This window comes from Callionymus lyra, chromosome 7, assembly GCF_982586985.1.
Source record: "Callionymus lyra chromosome 7, fCalLyr1.hap1.1, whole genome shotgun sequence".
NCBI classification, from domain to species: Eukaryota; Metazoa; Chordata; class Actinopteri; order Syngnathiformes; family Callionymidae; genus Callionymus; species Callionymus lyra.
This window is the reverse complement of record NC_141824.1, coordinates 2,161,937-2,181,553: the sequence shown is the minus strand read 5'-3', so window position 1 is coordinate 2,181,553 and position 19,617 is coordinate 2,161,937. Positions and strand designations below refer to the sequence as shown.

Sequence of the window (19,617 nt, the reverse complement as noted above, 5' to 3'; positions counted from 1 at the left end):
CCTCTTCTCCATCCTCTTTCCTCCTCCTCCTCTTCTTTCTCCTCCTCTTCCTCTTCTTACTCCTCCTCCTCTACCTCTTCCTCTTCTCCATCCTCTTTCCTCCTCCTCCTCTTCTTCTTTCTCCTTTCTCTTTCTCCTCCTCCTCTTCCTCTTCTTACTCCTCCTCCTCTACCTCTTCCTCTTCTCCATCCTCTTTCCTCCTCCTCCTCTTCTTCTTTCTCTTTCTCCTCCTCCTCCTCCTCTTTCCTCCTTCTCCTCTTCTTCCTCTTCTTTCTCCTCCTCTTCCTCCTTCCTCTTCTTTCTCCTCCTCCTCTACCTCTTCCTCTTCTCCATCCTCTTTCCTCCTCCTCCTCCTCCTCCTCCTCTTCTTCCTCTTCCTCCTCCTCCTCCTCCTCCTCCGGCGCGACCTCAGCTGACCTTGACTCATAAGTGACGACGACGCAGCTTCAGATTCACGTCTTTAATGGTTCGAGTCAATGTGACTCAGATACAGACAGAAGCAGTCGATCAGGATCAGGATCAGGATCAGGATCAGGATCAGCTCTCAGAGTCCAGGATGAACGTCTCAAAGTTGGGGTCCAGCTCGGACACCAGCGCGTCCACCAGCTCCTCGATGGTCGGTCGTCGCTGCAGCATCCCTGGAACACAGGAGTCACTGCCGTGAACCCATGAGCAACGGAGGACTCACCTGGTTGCTATGGTAACCAGATTCAGCACTTTTATCATCGTTATTCCACGGCCAGGACGTCGTGACGTGTCGACCAATCACAGCTCGGATGTCTTAAGTGAAGGATCTGAGGCCATTTTGACTTTCCTCTAACTTCAGACCCGCCTGAGAATATGGATCCATTTACACGAACGAACACTTACGTCTGATCAGGTTCACAGAATCCAAGCCAGGATCAATAACAAGGAGGTAAACAACAACAACAAGAACTGAGATCAATAACAAGGAGGTAAACAACAAGAACTGAGATCAATAACAAGGAGGTAAACAACAACAACAAGAACTGAGATCAATAACATGGAGGTAAACAACAATAACAAGAACTGAGATCAATAACATGGAGGTAAACAACAATAACAAGAACTGAGATCAATAACAAGGAGGTAAACAAAAACAACAAGAACTGAGATCAATAACATGGAGGTAAACAACAATAACAAGAACTGAGATCAATAACATGGAGGTAAACAACAACAACAACAACTGAGATCAATAACAAGGAGGTAAACAAAAACAACAAGAACTGAGATCAATAACATGGAGGTAAACAACAATAACAAGAACTGAGATCAATAACATGGAGGTAAACAACAATAACAAGAACTGAGATCAATAACATGGAGGTAAACAACAATAACAAGAACTGAGATCAATAACAAGGAGGTAAACAACAACAACAAGAACTGAGATCAATAACAAGGAGGTAAACAACAATAACAAGAACTGAGATCAATAACATGGAGGTAAACAACAATAACAAGAACTGAGATCAATAACAAGGAGGTAAACAACAACAACAAGAACTGAGATCAATAACAAGGAGGTAAACAACAACAACAAGAACTGAGATCAATAACAAGGAGGTAAACAACAACAACAAGAACTGAGATCAATAACATGGAGGTAAACAACAACAACAAGAACTGAGATCAATAACATGGAGGTAAACAACAATAACAACAACTGAGATCAATAACATGGAGGTAAACAAAAACAACAAGAACTGAGATCAATAACATGGAGGTAAACAACAACAACAACACCTGAGATCAATAACAAGGAGGTAAACAACAACAACAACAACTGAGATCAATAACATGGAGGTAAACAACAACAACAACAACTGAGATCAATAACATGGAGGTAAACAACAACAACAACAACTGAGATCAATAACAAGGAGGTAAACAACAACAACAACAACTGAGATCAATAACATGGAGGTAAACAACAACAACAACAACTGAGATCAATAACATGGAGGTAAACAACAACAACAACAACTGAGATCAATAACATGGAGGTAAACAACAACAACTGAGATCAATAACAAGGAGGTAAACAAAAACAACAAGAACTGAGATCAATAACATGGAGGTAAACAACAATAACAAGAACTGAGATCAATAACAAGGAGGTAAACAACAACAACAACAACTGAGATCAATAACAAGGAGGTAAACAACAACAACAACAACTGAGATCAATAACAAGGAGGTAAACAACAACAACAACAACTGAGATCAATAACATGGAGGTAAACAACAATAACAACAACTGAGATCAATAACAAGGAGTTAAACAACAACAACAAGAACTGAGATCAATAACATGGAGGTAAACAACAACAACAACAACAACTGAACGTTACACAAACATGTCTAAACGACACAAGAACTTCTCTGGGTTCATTCCTCAGGTTATCAGACGTTTACATCAAGGAATAAACAACGAAGCCAGAGCTCGTGAAGCAACGACACCAAGGGCTTTGGAATGTGTAGATAAAAGTCAGAGTCACAACAAAAGTGTGCATCTGAGACACACACACAGCGAGGGAGACACAACACACTCGCAGTTCAACAGCACGAGCAGCAGGTTTGACCTTCTTTGACCTTCTTTCTTTAGTCGTTATTTTATCTTCAGTAAACAACAGTTTTCTTAAATATTCCTAACATGTTTCACAAAGATTGTAACTGTTTCTCCAACTTTATTACTTTACTTCCCGAAAACAATACACTGGAGCTAAGGTCATGCTAGCAGAGGTCATGCTAGCAGAGGTCATGCTAGCTGAGGTCATGCTAGCAGAAGTCATGCTAGCGGAGGTCATGCTAGCGGAGGTCATGCTAGCAGAAGTCATGCTAGCAGAGGTCATGCTAGCGGAGGTCATGCTAGCGGAGGTCATGCTAGCGGAGGCCATGCTAGCGGAGGTCATGCTAGCAGAGGTCATGCTAGCAGAGGTCATGCTAGCAGAGGTCATGCTAGCAGAAGTCATGCTAGCGGAGGTCATGCTAGCAGAGGTCATGCTAGCAGAGGTCATGCTAGCAGAGGTCATGCTAGCGGAGGTCATGCTAGCGGAGGTCATGCTAGCAGAGGTCATGCTAGCAGAGGCCATGCTAGCAGAGGCCATGCTAGCAGAGGTCATGCTAGCAGAGGTCATGCTAGCGGAGTGTGATTAGCTAAACAGGAAGTAGTGTAAAAGTAAAAATGATGTAAAAGAAGTTTCTCATGAAACCTTCATGTTCTTTTGGTATAATATCGATTGAGATGAAGTAAAATATACTTAAAAACACGATTTATATTTTAATTAATGGTTAAAACGTTTTTTAAAACATCTAAGTCAGAGTTTCAATGTTGCAACATGTTCCAGTGAAGTCGGTTCTAAGTGTTTATTTTAAGCATCGATGTTTTAGTTTCTCTTTACAAACGTTGTTGTCGCGCGACGACATGAAGCCAAGAAATAAATAAACAAATATAAAATCTTTCACTTCTGACTTTAAACAAATCATCAGTTGAATTTTAAATACATGCTCAAGTTTAGATGAAGTAAGAATTCAAAAGTTAAAGCTCTGGACAACATTAATGATGTGTGAGGGCACTTCCTGTGTGATGATGTCACTTCCTGCGACCTCAATGGACCGTCGGACGACACCAGTGCTGTGTCTCAAATCGCATACTAATCTTAGTATGCTAGAAGTTAGTATGCATCAGTTTAGTATGCATACTAACTAGTACGCAAATTCTCCGCAGATAGTATGTCTCAAATCAAACCCTGAAGCTACACACTAACCGGAAATCACATGACAGCTTCTTCTTCTACTTCTATTTAACGATGTTTCAAGCAGCTGTTTGAACGCTAGCGACACCTGCTGGCAGCACGTATTGCAACTTTGGAAAAAGAAATAAAGAAAAAATATGAGAATCTAAATAATCGCGAGATATTTAAGCTGGTATCAGCAGCGAAGACGTGTTTATCCTCCTACTGCTGCTGAAAATACACATTTAAGTATATGAATATATATGCATTTATATATGACGTAACTTCCGTTTAAAACGTCACTAAGATGGCGGCTGTTTAGTGTGGTTAGTGTCCATCGAACCATGATAGTTTTGTGGGCGTGTTAGTACGCCAATTTAGTATGCATGGCGCACTAAATTTCGCATACTAAGAATTGAGACACACTAACGTACTAAAAATACTAACTCTTAGTAGCTAGTATGCGATTTGAGACACAGCACCGGTTAGTTAGTCTCTGGTAACAAGGTTAGTTAGTGTTTGAGTTGAAGATGATTCTCTGGATCAACTATTGAAGATCATTTGTGTTCGAGGAACTGAAGCAGAAGATGTGAAGAAACACTCGTGCGTCAGAATCAAAAACTGAAATAAGACTCCGATCGTAACTTCTTCTGACAACATGTCGACGTGTGAAAAGGTGCTGCAGGCGAACGCTTGTGTCACGACTGTGTAACAACACCTTTGAAGACAAGATCTGGAGGCGTCGACGACACGTCAGGAGATAAGAAGAACACTTGAAGTATTAACCCAATTAACACCAAAAGTCTTCAGAAAACTTTTCATTTTACTTAATTCATTTTTTGAAGCAATCTTTGTTGATTTTCTGGAACTACTGTGTTGTTCTCAGTATTATCTTGATCTTAAAGTATATACTTTATTGAATATTGTTTTGATTGTTTAAGTTCTTTGTGACCCTGGTCTGGAAAAGCGCTCTATGAATATAAACTACTTACTTATGTAGAAATATTAATAAATAAATAAAAAAAAGAAAAAAGAAAAGATCTTCGTACGATGTCGGTACAATACTACAAAGTCTTGCAGAGTAATACTACAAAGTCTTGCAGAGTAATACTACAAAGTCTTGCAGAGTAATACTACAAAGCCTGCAGAACAATACTACAAAGACTTGCAGAGTAATACTACGAAGACCTGCATAGCAATACTACACCGACTTTCAGAGTAATACTAAAAAGTCTTGCAGAGCAATACTACAAAGACTTTCAGAGTAATACTACCAAGTATTGCAGATTAATACTACAAAGTCTTGCAGAACAATGCTTCAAAGTCTTGCAGAGCAATACTACAAAGACTTTCAGAGTAATACTAAAAAGTCTTGCAGAGCAATACTACAAAGACTTTCAGAGTAATACTAAAAAGTCTTGCAGAGCAATACTACAAAGACTTTCAGAGTAATACTACAAAGTATTGCAGAGTAATACTACAAAGTCTTGCAGAACAATGCTACAAAGTCTTGCAGAGCAATACTACAAAGACTTTCAGAGTAATACTAAAAAGTCTTGCAGAGCAATACTACAAAGACTTTCAGAGTAATACTAAAAAGTCTTGCAGAGTAATACTACAAAGACTTTCAGAGTAATACTAAAAAGTCTTGCAGAGCAATACTACAAAGACTTTCAGAGTAATACTACAAAGTATTGCAGAGTAATACTACAAATACTTGCAGGGCAATGCTACAAAGTCTTGCAGAGTAATACTACAAAGTCTTGCAGAACAATGCTACAAAGTCTTGCAGAGCAATACTACAACGTCTTGCAGAGTAATACTACAAAGACTTGCAGAGTAATACTACACAGTCTTGCAGAGTAAAACTCTTTTAGATTACCCTGTGTGGCTCTGTTACTCTTCAAAGACTTGAAGAGTAATACTACAAATACATGCAGAGTAATACTACAAATACATGCAGAGTAATACTACAAATACATGCAGAGTAATACTACAAAGTCTTGCAGAACAATGCTACAAAGTCTTGCAGAGCAATACTACAACGTCTTGCAGAGTAATACTACAAAGACTTGCAGAGTAATACTACACAGTCTTGCAGAGTAAAACTCTTTTAGATTACCCTGTGTGGCTCTGTTACTCTTCAAAGACTTGAAGAGTAATACTACAAAGACTTGTAGAGTAATACTACAAATACATGCAGAGTAATACTACAAATACATGCAGAGTAATACTACAAATACATGCAGAGTAATACTACAAAGACTTGCAGCGTAATACTAAAAATAGATGCAGAGTAATACTATGGATCCTCTCTGAAAGAAACCTCACAGAGTATTTTTGACATCAGATCTAATTGTTGATTTTTGAGAAATGAAAGAATTTTAAGTTTGTCTAAAAATACGATACTATGTTTATATTGGAGACAAACAGTAAAAACATGTTTATTATCTCCTTAAAGCACATATTTCCATGCACTGTGATTGGCAGACGCAGTTGCAAGGCATGATGGGAGTCAGCAGTGCGTCAGTAAAACACGTTTGTGGTTCAAATCAAACGAAGAGCCGAACATGAACCAGTTCGACTGAAGATCAAATGATTCGACTTCAACTAATTGTTCAATTAAATCTGCTCTGAGCTCAAAATGGAAAGTGACTCTTAAACCATAAATCATGACTTTAATGAATTCTTGTAAATCAGAGCCGCGGCTGCACTTCCTCTCAGGTGCGTCAGGACTCGGACCACCAGCGCTTTCAAGTAGAACCGTTCTGGACTCATGAGACCGAGTGGATCCGGTTCTGAGCTCAGTGTCCTGAACGACGGGGAATGTTCTGATGAAAGCCTGCTCTGTGGATCACTCTCACTCTCCTCTCCTCACTCTCACTCTCACTCTCCTCTCCTCACTCTCACTCTCCTCTCCTCACTCTCACTCTCACTCTCCTCTCCTCACTCTCCTCACTCTCCTCACTCTCACTCTCCTCTCCTCACTCTCACTCTCACTCTCCTCTCCTCACTCTCCTCACTCTCACTCTCCTCACTCTCACTCTCCTCTCCTCACTCTCCTCACTCTCACTCTCCTCTCCTCACTCTCCTCACTCTCCTCTCCTCTCCTCGCTCTTCTCACTCTCACTCTCCTCACTCTCACTCTCCTCTCTCTCACTCTCACTCTCCTCACTCTCCTCTCCTCACTCTCCTCTCCTCACTCTCCTCTCCTCGCTCTTCTCACTCTCACTCTCCTCACTCTCACTCTCCTCTCTCTCACTCTCCTCTCCTCACTCTCCTCTCCTCACTCTCCTCTCCTCGCTCTTCTCACTCTCACTCTCCTCACTCTCACTCTCCTCTCTCTCACTCTCACTCTCCTCACTCTCCTCTCCTCACTCTCCTCTCCTCGCTCTTCTCACTCTCACTCTCCTCACTCTCACTCTCCTCGCTCTCCTCGCTCTCACTCTCCTCACTCTCACTCTCACTCTCCTCTCCTCGCTCTCCACACTCTCCTCACTCTCACTCTCACTCTCCTCTCCTCACTCTCCTCACTCTCCTCACTCTCCTCACTCTCCTCTCCTCGCTCTCCTCGCTCTCCTCACTCTCACTCTCCTCTCCTCGCTCTCCTCACTCTCCTCGCTCTCACTCTCCTCACTCTCACTCTCACTCTCCTCTCCTCGCTCTCCTCACTCTCCTCGCTCTCACTCTCCTCACTCTCACTCTCACTCTCCTCTCCTCGCTCTCCTCGCTCTCACTCTCCTCACTCTCACTCTCCTCTCCTCGCTCTCCTCGCTCTCACTCTCCTCACTCTCACTCTCACTCTCCTCTCCTCGCTCTCCTCGCTCTCACTCTCCTCACTCTCACTCTCACTCTCCTCTCCTCGCTCTCCTCACTCTCACTCTCCTCTCCTCGCTCTCCTCACTCTCCTCGCTCTCACTCTCCTCTCCTCACTCTCACTCTCACTCTCCTCTCCTCGCTCTCCTCACTCTCCTCACTCTCACTCTCCTCTCCTCGCTCTCCTCACTCTCCTCGCTCTCACTCTCCTCTCCTCACTCTCACTCTCACTCTCCTCTCCTCGCTCTCCTCACTCTCCTCACTCTCCTCACTCTCCTCGCTCTCTGAGCTGGACTCAAGTTTACGTTTCAACACCGTCCACACTGTTCAGCGGCTCTGAGGACCTGGTCCTGATCCAGGTCCTCAGAGCCTGGCGACCACAGCAGGGACACACACCTCAGTTTACGAGCCTCTTCGTCAGAAGGATCTGGACGCCGTGTTCCTCTCAGACTCCAGATAGAAAAAGCAGCTTCATTCTCCGCTGAGACCTCATTTCCCGTCTCTCAGGTAGAATAAGACGGTCGTGAACCCGTCGACCCGCGGAGAACAATAGAGGCTGAATGTTCCGACACATGCTCGACCTCCACGTCCAAAGGCTTCAGCGACGTCCAAACTAGAGCTCGATGGGATTCACGGACGACACTCGATGACTCTTCAAACGACCTTCAAACCAGTCGTTCATTCACGACAACTTCACGTCCCATCTACTCGGGGCGAGAGGCGAGGGACACCCTGGACAGGACAGCAGACACACAACTCTTCATACAAACAACCCACATCTCCAGACTATTGAGAGAGTTTTTCAAGTCGACCTGTTTCTGGACCAAGAGCAGGACTGACCCGGATTCAAAGTCCACTGAGCACGTGGACGTGAACCAACAACCTTCCTGCTGCGAGAAGGTGGCCATGAAACCCCAACGACATCGTATGCAGACCACAAGTCAAGAACGTGTCATTATCAAAAGATTGAGATTCTTCGTCCAAGAACAGTCGTGTCAAGAGTCGTTCAATTATTTGTTGTGTATCTTCTGAGCCTGAATCTCAGTCCAAACCAACGACGTTCAGCTTCAGTCGAGCCTCACCGGCAGAAAAGCGGGATAATAAACGGTTGTAATCAAAAGTAAACTAGTTTAACTCCTCGCGCTGTTTTTCTAATCACTCGTCTAATCACGGTGTCAGATGTTTAAAGAAGTGAATTGATATAATTACAGGGTCATTTATTGAAGGCGTGGCTTCAGTTCTGGTACAAACGCTGCAGCCAGAGATCAATACGTCTGTAATTACAGGCTTAGTCGCTTCAAAGCAACAGAAGAAGAAGATTTCCACTGCGGCTCCAGTCAATTGGAAAGTAGATCTAATAACAAAAAGACAAAAGTGTAACTTTAGAGCGCTGGTCAGAGGAGGGGGGGTGAGATTTACTGTTCACTCTCTGATGTCACATGATCCGCCTCCCTTATCCTGTCCAGGCCGGTCTGGAGGAGGATTTATGACCTTGAGGAAGATAAACTGGATCTGATTCGATCCTCAACTCACAGCTTCATCTTTTCTTATGTGTTTATCAAGATGACATCATTTGTTGTTTACCAGACAAATACTTTAGATAATGACAGAGAAGGAACAATAATACGTGTGTGTGTGTGTGTGTGTGTGTGTGTGTGTGTGTGTGTGTGTGTGTGTGTGTGTGTGTGTGTCTGACTCACAGACTGCTTGACAAAAGTGCATCAACAATGATGTTGTGGTTAAAAGTGTAACTTCATCAGGTCAAGAAAACTAAATATGTCTCATTTCAGTAGGATTTACACCACATTTATAAATAAATTAATTTAATATTTACACCTAATATAATTAACTAACTTTGATTTCCATGGTTTCAGCTGCTCTCGGCAAAACAAAGACACAAAATCCACCTAAACTTCTTCTCTTCTCTCCTCCGTCTCTCTTTTTAATGTTTTATGTCATACTTTCTCCTTCATATTCTGCCATTGTTTCCATTTAAAGTCATTTATTTTTTCACTTTTCCTTCGACCAAAGCAAACATACCTGACTCACCTGGTAACAGGTAACTGGTCTCTCAACTAGCATCTTCCACTTCACCAACATAAACTCCTGTTTGGTTCTGACATCACTGGCAATACAGTTATTTCTGATTCTGATAAATGGATCAAATAAACTGTGTTAACAATATATTCTTGGTTTGGGTTCATTTAGATCAGCAGTTGTTTTATGAATCAATGATTCAACCTGTGAGACGTTTGAGTAGTTATTAAAATTATTATTAAAACATTATTTTCCTCACATCAGCCGCTAACAGCTTCTAAGGACTAAATACAGATGTTTGGTAGAAAGAAACCTGTTGTTATCTCTGGTCTATCGTGTGTAACATTTAATAATATTCATAGAGAAACATCTACAACAGCAAACATCCGACGTGACAACAAACCTCGACATCAAACCTCTTTCACTTTGAAACACGTGAAAGGAAAACTTGTCGCTGCAGGAGACGACACAGCTGTGGCCTGACATTCTTCTGGGGTCAACAGGTCGAGAGGTCAAGCCAACAGAAAGACAGAAATCCTCTCGGAGAAATTAAAGATGTACCAGAACATGTTGTTTGGATCTTGAAATGTTCTCTTAGTTCTGAAGCTCCAGCCGAGCCAGGTGTGAATCAAGTTAATATGTGATGCGTGCTAAAGTATATTTATCACTTTAATTGGTTGAGGCGGGTCCGTTTGAAATAATTGAGTTCCAGGCCCGGGCTTGCCGGTCCCGTGTGCAGAGGAACATACTAGACTGGTTGGAGGTGCGTTTTGATGGGAAATGATTATTCATTGGATGTGGAGCCACAGCTGAGGCTCGTGTTCAGGACGGATGCCAAGAGATCGCAGACGAGTGTGGGATCCACAGACTCCAGAGAGAAGAAGAAAGGTCTACCTTCCACCATCAGCATGGGCTCCTTGGCGCCTCCGTGCGCGAGCATCTCTCGCCGATAACGCTCACCCATGTCCCTGAAGGAGAAGAAAACAAGTGAGGTAACGAACACATGTTTCCTCTCACGAGCAGAGACGAGAGAAGACACCTGCAGGAGGATCTGAGAAGATCCTTCTGTGGAACCTCAGAGAACATTGAATCTCCTGAACCTCTTCAGACCGAGAGGGGTCACAACGTAAAACTAGATCCTGATGGAACAACCATCTGATAGAAACAAGACCGAGTCACTGAAGTTTTACCACGAGCACAGAAGAGTAGAAGTTAGAAAGCGTTGAATGTAGGATGTGGTTGGATGAGGTAGATGTTGACGTGCAGCTGAAGCACAAATGATCCGAGGCTTTATTATCGGAGGATGTTCTGCACATCCTTGAAAGGTCAGACTAGAAGTATTGATTGACATGTAATTGTTGCCAACATTCTGAGTTTTGATCATTATTCCCATGATCTCATTCATTCAAAACATGAACAAAGAAAGCATTTTCACTTTCAGAGCAAATGAGTATCGAGTCCACGTGTCTACATGGTTTATTTTGAGTGAAAACTAATCATTTAATATAGTTTTGATTATTAAACACTGTGTTAAAGCATTTAAAACCACTTGTGATCTTGAAGTTAAAAGATTGATCAGGAAACAATCGATTTTCTCACCTGTTCAGAGGATCCTGAGCGAAGCACTGTCTCCACACCATCGACGCCACGGCCCTCGACATCAGGTACGAGTAGTACTTGGCTCCGTACCCCACCAGGTGACTGAACCTCAGCTGCCAGGCCTGTTCCAAAGATTCATGTTATAGTTAATGCTTCCCTTACATTAGCTTAGAGCAGATAGTTTAATGTTTTTCCTGTAACCAATATAATTAAGCTATTAAAGCTTTATATAAGTAAGAACAATAACACATTCATTACAATGTGTTTTTCTTGAAATAATTTGAGTAGAAACTATTAAAACAAAGGTAGATTTACACAAAAACTAAATCTAAACGTCTTATTCTACCATTTGAACAGACGCTCTGCTGGATTTATTAACATTCTTTTATCTTTTACAGACATTTTAATATTCCATCTGAAGTGAATAACGACATCTTCGCTCCTCAGAAAATACTTAAATCATTTCCTGCCACCGACATCTTTAAAAGTGTGGAAATTCCTGAGTGGTAAAAGCCCCCTTCTCCACTTCTCCGTGTTGGCTCGCCCCAGGGCGGCTCTTTTCAAGTCTGTAAAGACGAGAACGTTTATGATCTCTGAGCGCCGGACTCCGGGGGAATTCATCTGGCAGAGCCTCAAACATGGAGCCAGTTTGACACGACAGCAGCTGCCGCGGTTCAGCAGAGCCACGACCACGAGAGGTTTGAAGATCATGGTCTCCATATCTAATGAACGAGGACTAAACCCTTGATTCTACCGTCATTATAGTAGCAACTGAATGAATACGTTCAAAGACAAACATGTATATCTTGACATTATTGAGTTGTTTTCACCACGTCAATGAATGTACAAGACGATTGAATCTGTTTCAATCGTTGAAGATCATAAAACAATTCAACAGATTTCACAAAGAATAGGACGGGGTGTCAAACTCTAACACACTTTTCCTTGATTTTCTGGAACTCCTGTTGTGTTCTCAGTATTATCTTGACCTTTAAAGTATATACTTTATTGAATTTTGTTTTGATTGTTTAAGCGCTTTGTGACCCTGGTCTGGAAAAGCTCTATATAAATAAATATTACTTACTTACTTACTTACAAAAGAGGCCAAAAAGTAAGTATATTCACAAAGAGGAAACGTGAGTCTGATGGCAACATTGTGTTTTGATTTTTGGAGGATGAATCCTATCCTATAATGATGTACTTATAAATGTACTTCAACATCACTTTCTTCATCATCAGAGGTGTTCTGACGTTTGACACCGTATGGTCTGTATCTTCATTTTCACGGGTCAACAGCGTGAACTTTAACCTTCTTTGATTCTGAACATAAAGTATTTGAGACTCATGTGGATCAGGAACTCAAGCACGAGGGAACTCTGGTTCAGAATGCTGATGGAGCTTCAGAGGTTTGGGAGAGAGAGACTGCAGAGCCTCTGTGAGAACAACAACAAAAGGACTAAAAGGATTTTTGGCTCAGAACTGTAGCGATGGAGCTCATGCTAACATGAACCGCCTCGTCAGCACAAACACTGCATCACTTCCCGTCGCTCTGCTGAGCCTCACAGCCAATGATGTCTCGTGAATCCAAACAAGTCTTCAAGCTGTTGGTCTGGACCAGAGCCCACGTTACAAAAAGACAAATAATTACAACTCAATGAGTAATAAAACTATAAAATTACACAAAAGACAGTAAAACTTTCAGGCAACAGATTTTCTTTCAAGTTTTATATCATTAACTCTTGACAAGTAAATCCTTCAGAATGATTTACGGCTCCTGATAAAAGTCTGGATCAGCTACTGCACAAGTGTGGATGGTTTGAACGACGTGACGCGTCTAGAAGCAGTGAGACGTGTCTGTGCACCACATGTGGAGACGTTATGTTGCTGCAGGATCATTCAACAGGACAACGAACATCCAACCGTCTGATGAACGACCGTCAGTGTCGGGCGACCATGTGGTCTGTGTTCCCCGCAGCTGAGGAACTCATATCCCTGCTGAGTAAACTTCACACATGTCAGCCTCGCTCTGCTGTGTATATCTGGGATCCCTGGAACTCATTAGACACTTAAATGTTTACGGTGGAAACTTGTGCTTCCCACGAGGCCGAGCAGGAAAAGATACATAAGAAGAGATTATATTTCCTTCACCAGTCCGCGCTAACTTTGATTCATGGGAAGATGATTGGATCTCGTGACTTTGGGGGGTCGGCCGTGAGCGCCGGGGTGTCAGTCGGAGCTTATATTGCGGTGGGAAGATGAACGACCAGAGTTCTGGAGAAATATGTAAGACAAACCAAATTATCTGGAGACAAAGTGTGCGTGGGAGGAGAGAGAATATACAGAGATTCTCTAATCTCTTCTCCTGATGGCACACCACATAATTACAGCCCCGAGTAAATGTTCTCGGAAAGGCCATTCTTGGCTAAATGACGACTTTTTTTGATCCCACTCTCCCTGCTGGCCTCATCTGTGAAGCCACAGCTGCGGAGATGAAGGAACAAACCCTTTATTAGAGTTTTATAAAAGACCTCAGAGGAAAAGTTCCAAATATTTGCTCTAGGGAGGAAAATATCTACGACAAGTTTGTTGTTGTGGCTCAAAAGACGACTTGCTCATCTCAACATTAAACTTTCGACCCAAATACAAAAGAGTTGAAAAGGTACCGTGTTGGGCGTGTAGGGCAGGCCGTAGAACTGCTTCTGCATCTCCATCAGGACCTCTGTGGACGAGCGGTTCTGAGGTCGACTGTGGTAGACTTGATCCAGGGCGGCGTAGAAGATCTGCTCAAAAGTATTTGATTCAATATTTCTGCACATGCTTCACATAAACAACCGGAAATATATTGATGCTACAAAGATGATTTATCAGGTAAATCAAAATCAAACGGACCTAAAACAACATTTGTTTACATATTTTATTAAATGTAATATAGTTGTGAATGTGATATATTGAAAATAAAACACATTTTAGAATTTAAGATTTTTTAAGAACCACCAAACCAAAGATCTTCTCAGTGCTCGACCCTTTTTCTTCAGGATCTCCAGTATCTTCTACATCTAGATCGAGCCTCTGCTGACCTGCTTTGATTGGCTGGGACCAGTTTTTCTCTTCACTTACAAAGTTTAATGTAAACGTGTTTCTATGACAACCATGTTATGATTTGACACATTACACACATTAACCCATGTGTCCTCTCAGGGTCAAGGTGACCCAATGGCCCGAAAACAAATGTGTTTGATGGACAACCTCCTTGGCTTCCATAAATACATATGCAGTGGTGGAGGTCGTTCACCTTGACCCACAAGGGATACCACAAACACATTTGTTTTCGGACCTTTGGGTCACCTTGACCCTGAGACAACACAGTGATTAAGAACTATTATAGGAAAGGCTACATTCATTTATTTTAAGTGGCTGATGACAGGGGTCCGTAAAAGTTCCCTAAAATATAAATAGAATCTTGACTGACACAAAATAATATCTATTAATTTGGCCACTTGTGCCTGTATTTCATTAAACTAGCTTGTGTTGTCATCATTATTATTATTATTTCTCACCTGCAACTGAGTGTCTGCGGCGCCGCACACCTTCTTGGACTCGCACAGACGAGCGACCATACTCTCGGGCAGAGGCTGAGGACACAAACCAACAAATGTTTGTTTCCAGCTCAGCTACACTGTAGCTGTAGACTTAAAACAGCCGTTTCCACAACAACACCGTACCAGTCCGGTCTCGTAGTGCCGAGCAAAATGACTGATGACTCGATAATCTGATGCGAAATACTCCATGAGGATGGAAGGGACTTCTGCAAAGTCAGTGGCACACCTTGTTCCTGCAGATCACACAGCAGAAGCTAATGGTCTAGACTTCAAATAACAATTAAACGAGTATTAATATTCTCAAGATAATAATCCTGTAAGTTCACCAGTGACATGCTGGTAACGAGTCCGTCCCAGCATGGAGTGCATGGCGTGACCCATCTCGTGGAAGAGATTCTCCATCATGCCGGGGCTCAGCAAGGTGGGGGCTCTCTTGGTGGGAGGAGGAAGACTCAGCATCAGCACCACGACAGGAAGCTGGTACTGACCCGTGGTCTGGCACCAGCGTCCGCCACGGATGGTGAAGTGACAATCCTGAGAGACCGACAGAGCTCAGGTCAGACTTCAGAGAGAAACACATTTATCAACACGGACCTGATGAGGTTTGTTCGGCCGGTTGAAGAAGTCGCAGTAAATGTAACCGAGGAGTCCTTCGGTTTCATGAACCACCGCCTGGAACAAGACCGTCAATCACAGTCGATACTCAGGGATATACGTTTGGAGATCTTCTGACCAGTTTGCGGACGTCGTCGCTCCAAACCTCTCCGGCGCTGGACGGCTCCGACATGAGCGAGACGCCGTAGAGCTGCGAGAAGAGGTGGTTGAGTCCGTCCATGCAGCTCCCCAGAGAGAAGTAGGGGCTGTAGAGACTGGGCTCGATGTTGAACCTGCTCACGACAGAACACGAGTGGACCTCTTCTCAGATTCAGTCCACTGAAGATATATTTATTTATTCTTTTGATTAAAGTCAACCTCTTCAAATGAATCCCGTGTCACGACACTAACATCCTAAGAACATGTACAGAAACTCATAAATATACAGCAAAGTCCAGGAAATTCAAAGAAATAAACAAGACAAATGATTTAAAAATAAATGATCATTAGAAGACAAAAAACAATACATTCAACAGAATAATCTTGATACTACATTTTTTGCACTTTTTTATACAGAATATTAGTTGCTTTATTTATTATCCATTAATAATATTCAAGACTACAGTTCGAGGAACATCTGTTCGACTGAGATCTCTTTAAAAACATCTACAGTTTTACTTTGTTTAATGAAAGTATTACAAATGTCAAACGCTAGCAATGATTTAAAATAAAATATGTAATTTTTAAATGAAAGCAAATGATTCTAAATCTATTTGACCAAGATTTGAAAACGTGATCAACAATTATTCAACTTTCAAACAATAATAAAATACTCACCTTTCAGCACGAATGACACCACAAAGATAAGGATGATCCCACGGCATCAACTCCTGACGAGGAAACACTAGATGTTTATTTTCTATGCTATTGATCTCATATCTGGAACATGAACGTAAGTGTTCTTGACAAGAGGAATTATTGTACGTGTCAAAATGACTTCTGAGGCTCTAGACATTGACAGCGTGGATTAATGAACCGCTACAAAACGAGGAAGTCAATATTATTTAGACATTTAGCTCAAATGTTTTCTTCCTGAATATCATCTTCATCTCTCAGGTTTCAAGGATGTCACTCACAGAGTTTCGGGGATTCAGTTTTTTTTTCATGTCGCTCATCATCTCGAAGTCTTTGGCTGTTCTGTGGCAGATGAAGAAAAGACATGTGTTTGAATCTGTCAAAGAGCTCAGGGATCCCAGCATGCATTTGGCCGAAGGCAAGGAAACCACCTGCGCATCAGAGCCAGAACCCAAGAATCAGAAGATGCTTGAACCAGGATTTCTAACGAACGAAACGACATCTTTCTTATTAAAGGTTTGACTACAAACCATATCCATTTGTAGTATTTGTACTTAAATCAATCCTAAAAGTAAATACTTTTATAGAGCATAAAGAAGAGTGATTATTTAACTATTATGTTGTTCAAAGAAAATGGTTTTATTTGAGATTCTAAAGAGTTCTGAAACTAAAGTAAAACATCAAAACACGACCGTACCTCTCTGACAGTTTCTCTGTGAGCAGCTGAAGAAAACTCATCACCGTCTCTGTTGAGATTGAAAACAATAGTTATTTACCATCATTCATGAACGATCGTCTCGAGCTATACTTTAGTGACAACTTTTGACGAGGAATAAAATGTTGAACCTGGGGTTTTGGCCATCGTCCCCTTCAGGGCTCTGTGTGCAAAAGACTCGTATCCCACCAGCTGAGCCAGTTTGTTTCTAGACTTCAGCAGGTCCTCCAGACACTCCATCAGATCTGCGTTCGGATACAAGTAAATACGATACGCAATCTCACGAACCTGAGTGGAAAAAAAGAAACAATGAATTATTACAAATCATTTAAAGTCACACAAAGATTTGAATATATGAGGAAATTTAACACATTAACAACATGTTCTACGTTAAATAATCAAACATGGACATTTTTATAAACAAATAAATCTCTTCAAGCAAATTCTTGTCTGTAAACACTTGAACTCTTAAGGCAAAGGCGCCCCCTAGTGACGGTTAAAGGGAATGACACATAGATGAAGTGTACCAAGTCATCAGGGGAATCTGCATGAAGACCTCCAACTTGAATGAAGCTCCCTTCACTGGCAAAATGTAGATGCAGGTGTTCAGGAATGGCAGATCTCGCGATTCTGTTGGGCATGTGAGAGCCGACCAGGAACTGGTAGTTCAGATCCAGGAGCTTCACGTGAAGAGCAACAGCATCTTTTCGCTGAAGCGTAGAGAAACAACGCAACAGTGGATTATTTGGTGCGTTTCTATTCATCGACACGACTTCAGGAGCAGCTCCACACTCAACAACAAACCTACCAACTTGTCATCCAGATGAATGCCACTGATCTCGAAGTCAAACATGAACAGTTCAGCCACTTTCCTAGAGAAAACAACATGAATCCACGTAAAGAAAAGCTGCTTTAAATATTCAAACATCATTTTCCTGAAACATGGATGAAGTCAATGATTAGACAAGTGAACGAGACAAACCTTGTGTCAGGATCCAGTTTGGCCAAAATCTCAGGACTTTCTAGTAAGATCTTCAGGCTCTTGCACAAGTCCAAGTTAGTGTTTAACCTGAAACACACACAGTTAAGTTGATTTTTTTAGTATAGTAGTAGTAAGTATTTAAAAAACTTCTGCGACTGTGTTTTCCTTACTTCTCCACCAACGTGCCGATCTCGACGCAGGACTTTTCAGCCGCTTCTCTGAACGCTGGGTCTGGATGAGCCACTTTGACGAAGTCAGCCTGGAGATGAAGAGAAGTTCCGAAGTAAAGTCAGATCTACTGTCTCGCAACATGAAACATGAGGATTTTTTCCACAAGTCAGAGAGTTGGATTCATTTTCCTTCCGTTCATCTGTCACTTCAAACAATATATACATTTAAATAACAATAAAGTTCTACCTAACCTAAATAACAATAAGTTATTGAGATCAAAATAATGAAAATAGACCATAAATAAAGAAATTACTACATTAAGACTGAACATAATAAACAAGGTTTAAAAATGTAAATATCTGTCGATTCTACATTAACCAGTATGAATCATCCAGAGGTCAGGGGAGGTGAAGAAGAGAGTGCAGGCAAGAAGGAATGAAGGGAGAAGAACAAAAGGTGTGACTTGACATTAAGCAGTTTAGAGACAGAAGCACTGAAGGTGAGTTCAGGTAAAGATCTGGAAGAGTGACATTGATATATAAACCCAGTGAAGACACAACAGATGTAAAGACACTGACATCATATACGTTCAACCATCATGATCCAGCCACAGCTGCTACTTTCAAAACATGGTCAAACTGACCAGAAACCACATGTTTCCACTGACTGACTGAAGTTCAACTCACCAGATCTGCGACTTTGCACAGACCGTCAGAGAGTTCATCGAAAGTGTTGATGGTTTCAACTCCAGGGACACAAGAACAAACTCTCTGCACCAACTTCTCTGTCTTCTCCAGAGCTGACCTGGTGGCCACTTGGAAGCCTGCCGGAGAGTTGAGCTCCTGGACACCGAACAGACCCTGCAGAACATCAAATACTAATAAGTTAAACTCAAGTGTTTGATGTATTAAAGCCTAAAGTACGAACCACATTCTTCTCCTCGAGTCTCCTCTGGGGTTTGACATTGAAAGCTGCTCCCACTGGAGACCAGGTGGTGACATGTCTTCGAAAACGAGTGAAAAAGCCTCGAGTGTTTCTCAGATGAAGCAACATTTGACAGGCAGACATTTTGTTGTTATTGTTGTTGTTGTTGATTCACTGATGTTGACCAGTTAAATACTAGCAGAGGACATTCAGCGAAATACACACTAACTGTTTGTGTATCTGTACCTAGTATTTCTGTAAAGGTATATAATGTTTGTCAAAATCATACTCTAATCATACAAGACATTTCTTAAATAAATGCTCGTAATATCTGTCAAGTCCTTACTCACATGTTAGCTTAGCGGCTAATGATCAACGCAACTTCTGTTCAAGCTCGCACTTTCGTGTCAATATTGTGCAAAAAAAAAAGAAAAAAAGGTTTGAATGTTTGAAAGTTGAAGTAACATCTAATAAACAAAAGCCAGGTTCGTACAGACAAGTTACTTTGAATATCACAATGCTATCGAATTACATTGATTTAATGCAGGCGAGGAAAAGGAAACG

At 41.7% G+C, this 19,617-nt stretch overlaps 1 protein-coding gene across 1 annotated transcript; it reads right to left on the bottom strand.

Annotated features, from left to right (window-relative positions):
* Nucleotides 1-445: 445 nt before the first annotated feature.
* On the bottom strand, nt 446-19,605 carry LOC148074616 (mitochondrial intermediate peptidase-like). Its single transcript, XM_087795470.1, has 19 exons — nt 19,057-19,605; nt 18,816-18,989; nt 18,129-18,217; nt 17,959-18,045; nt 17,785-17,848; nt 17,504-17,686; nt 17,108-17,264; nt 16,959-17,007; nt 16,543-16,603; nt 16,244-16,296; nt 15,546-15,699; nt 15,407-15,484; nt 15,139-15,346; nt 14,936-15,045; nt 14,771-14,845; nt 13,877-13,993; nt 11,214-11,335; nt 10,509-10,582; nt 446-638 (listed from the first exon to the last, which is right to left on the bottom strand). The coding sequence occupies exons 1-19, from the start codon at nt 19,195-19,197 to the stop codon at nt 538-540; spliced, it is 2,097 nt and encodes a 698-aa protein (XP_087651596.1). The 5' UTR covers nt 19,198-19,605; the 3' UTR covers nt 446-537.
* Between the last annotated feature and the right edge of the window lie 12 nt (nt 19,606-19,617).

Coding starts and splice junctions, on each gene's coding strand:
- LOC148074616 (XM_087795470.1), bottom strand. CDS start 19,197: ATGTCTGCCTGTCAAATGTTGCTTCATCTGAGAAACACTCGAGGCTTT. Junction 15,485..15,545: donor GCGACGACGTCCGCAAACTG/GTCAGAAGATCT, acceptor GTCTTGTTCCAG/GCGGTGGTTCATGAAACCGA. Junction 10,583..11,213: donor GCTCAGGATCCTCTGAACAG/GTGAGAAAATCG, acceptor CTTCTCCTTCAG/GGACATGGGTGAGCGTTATC.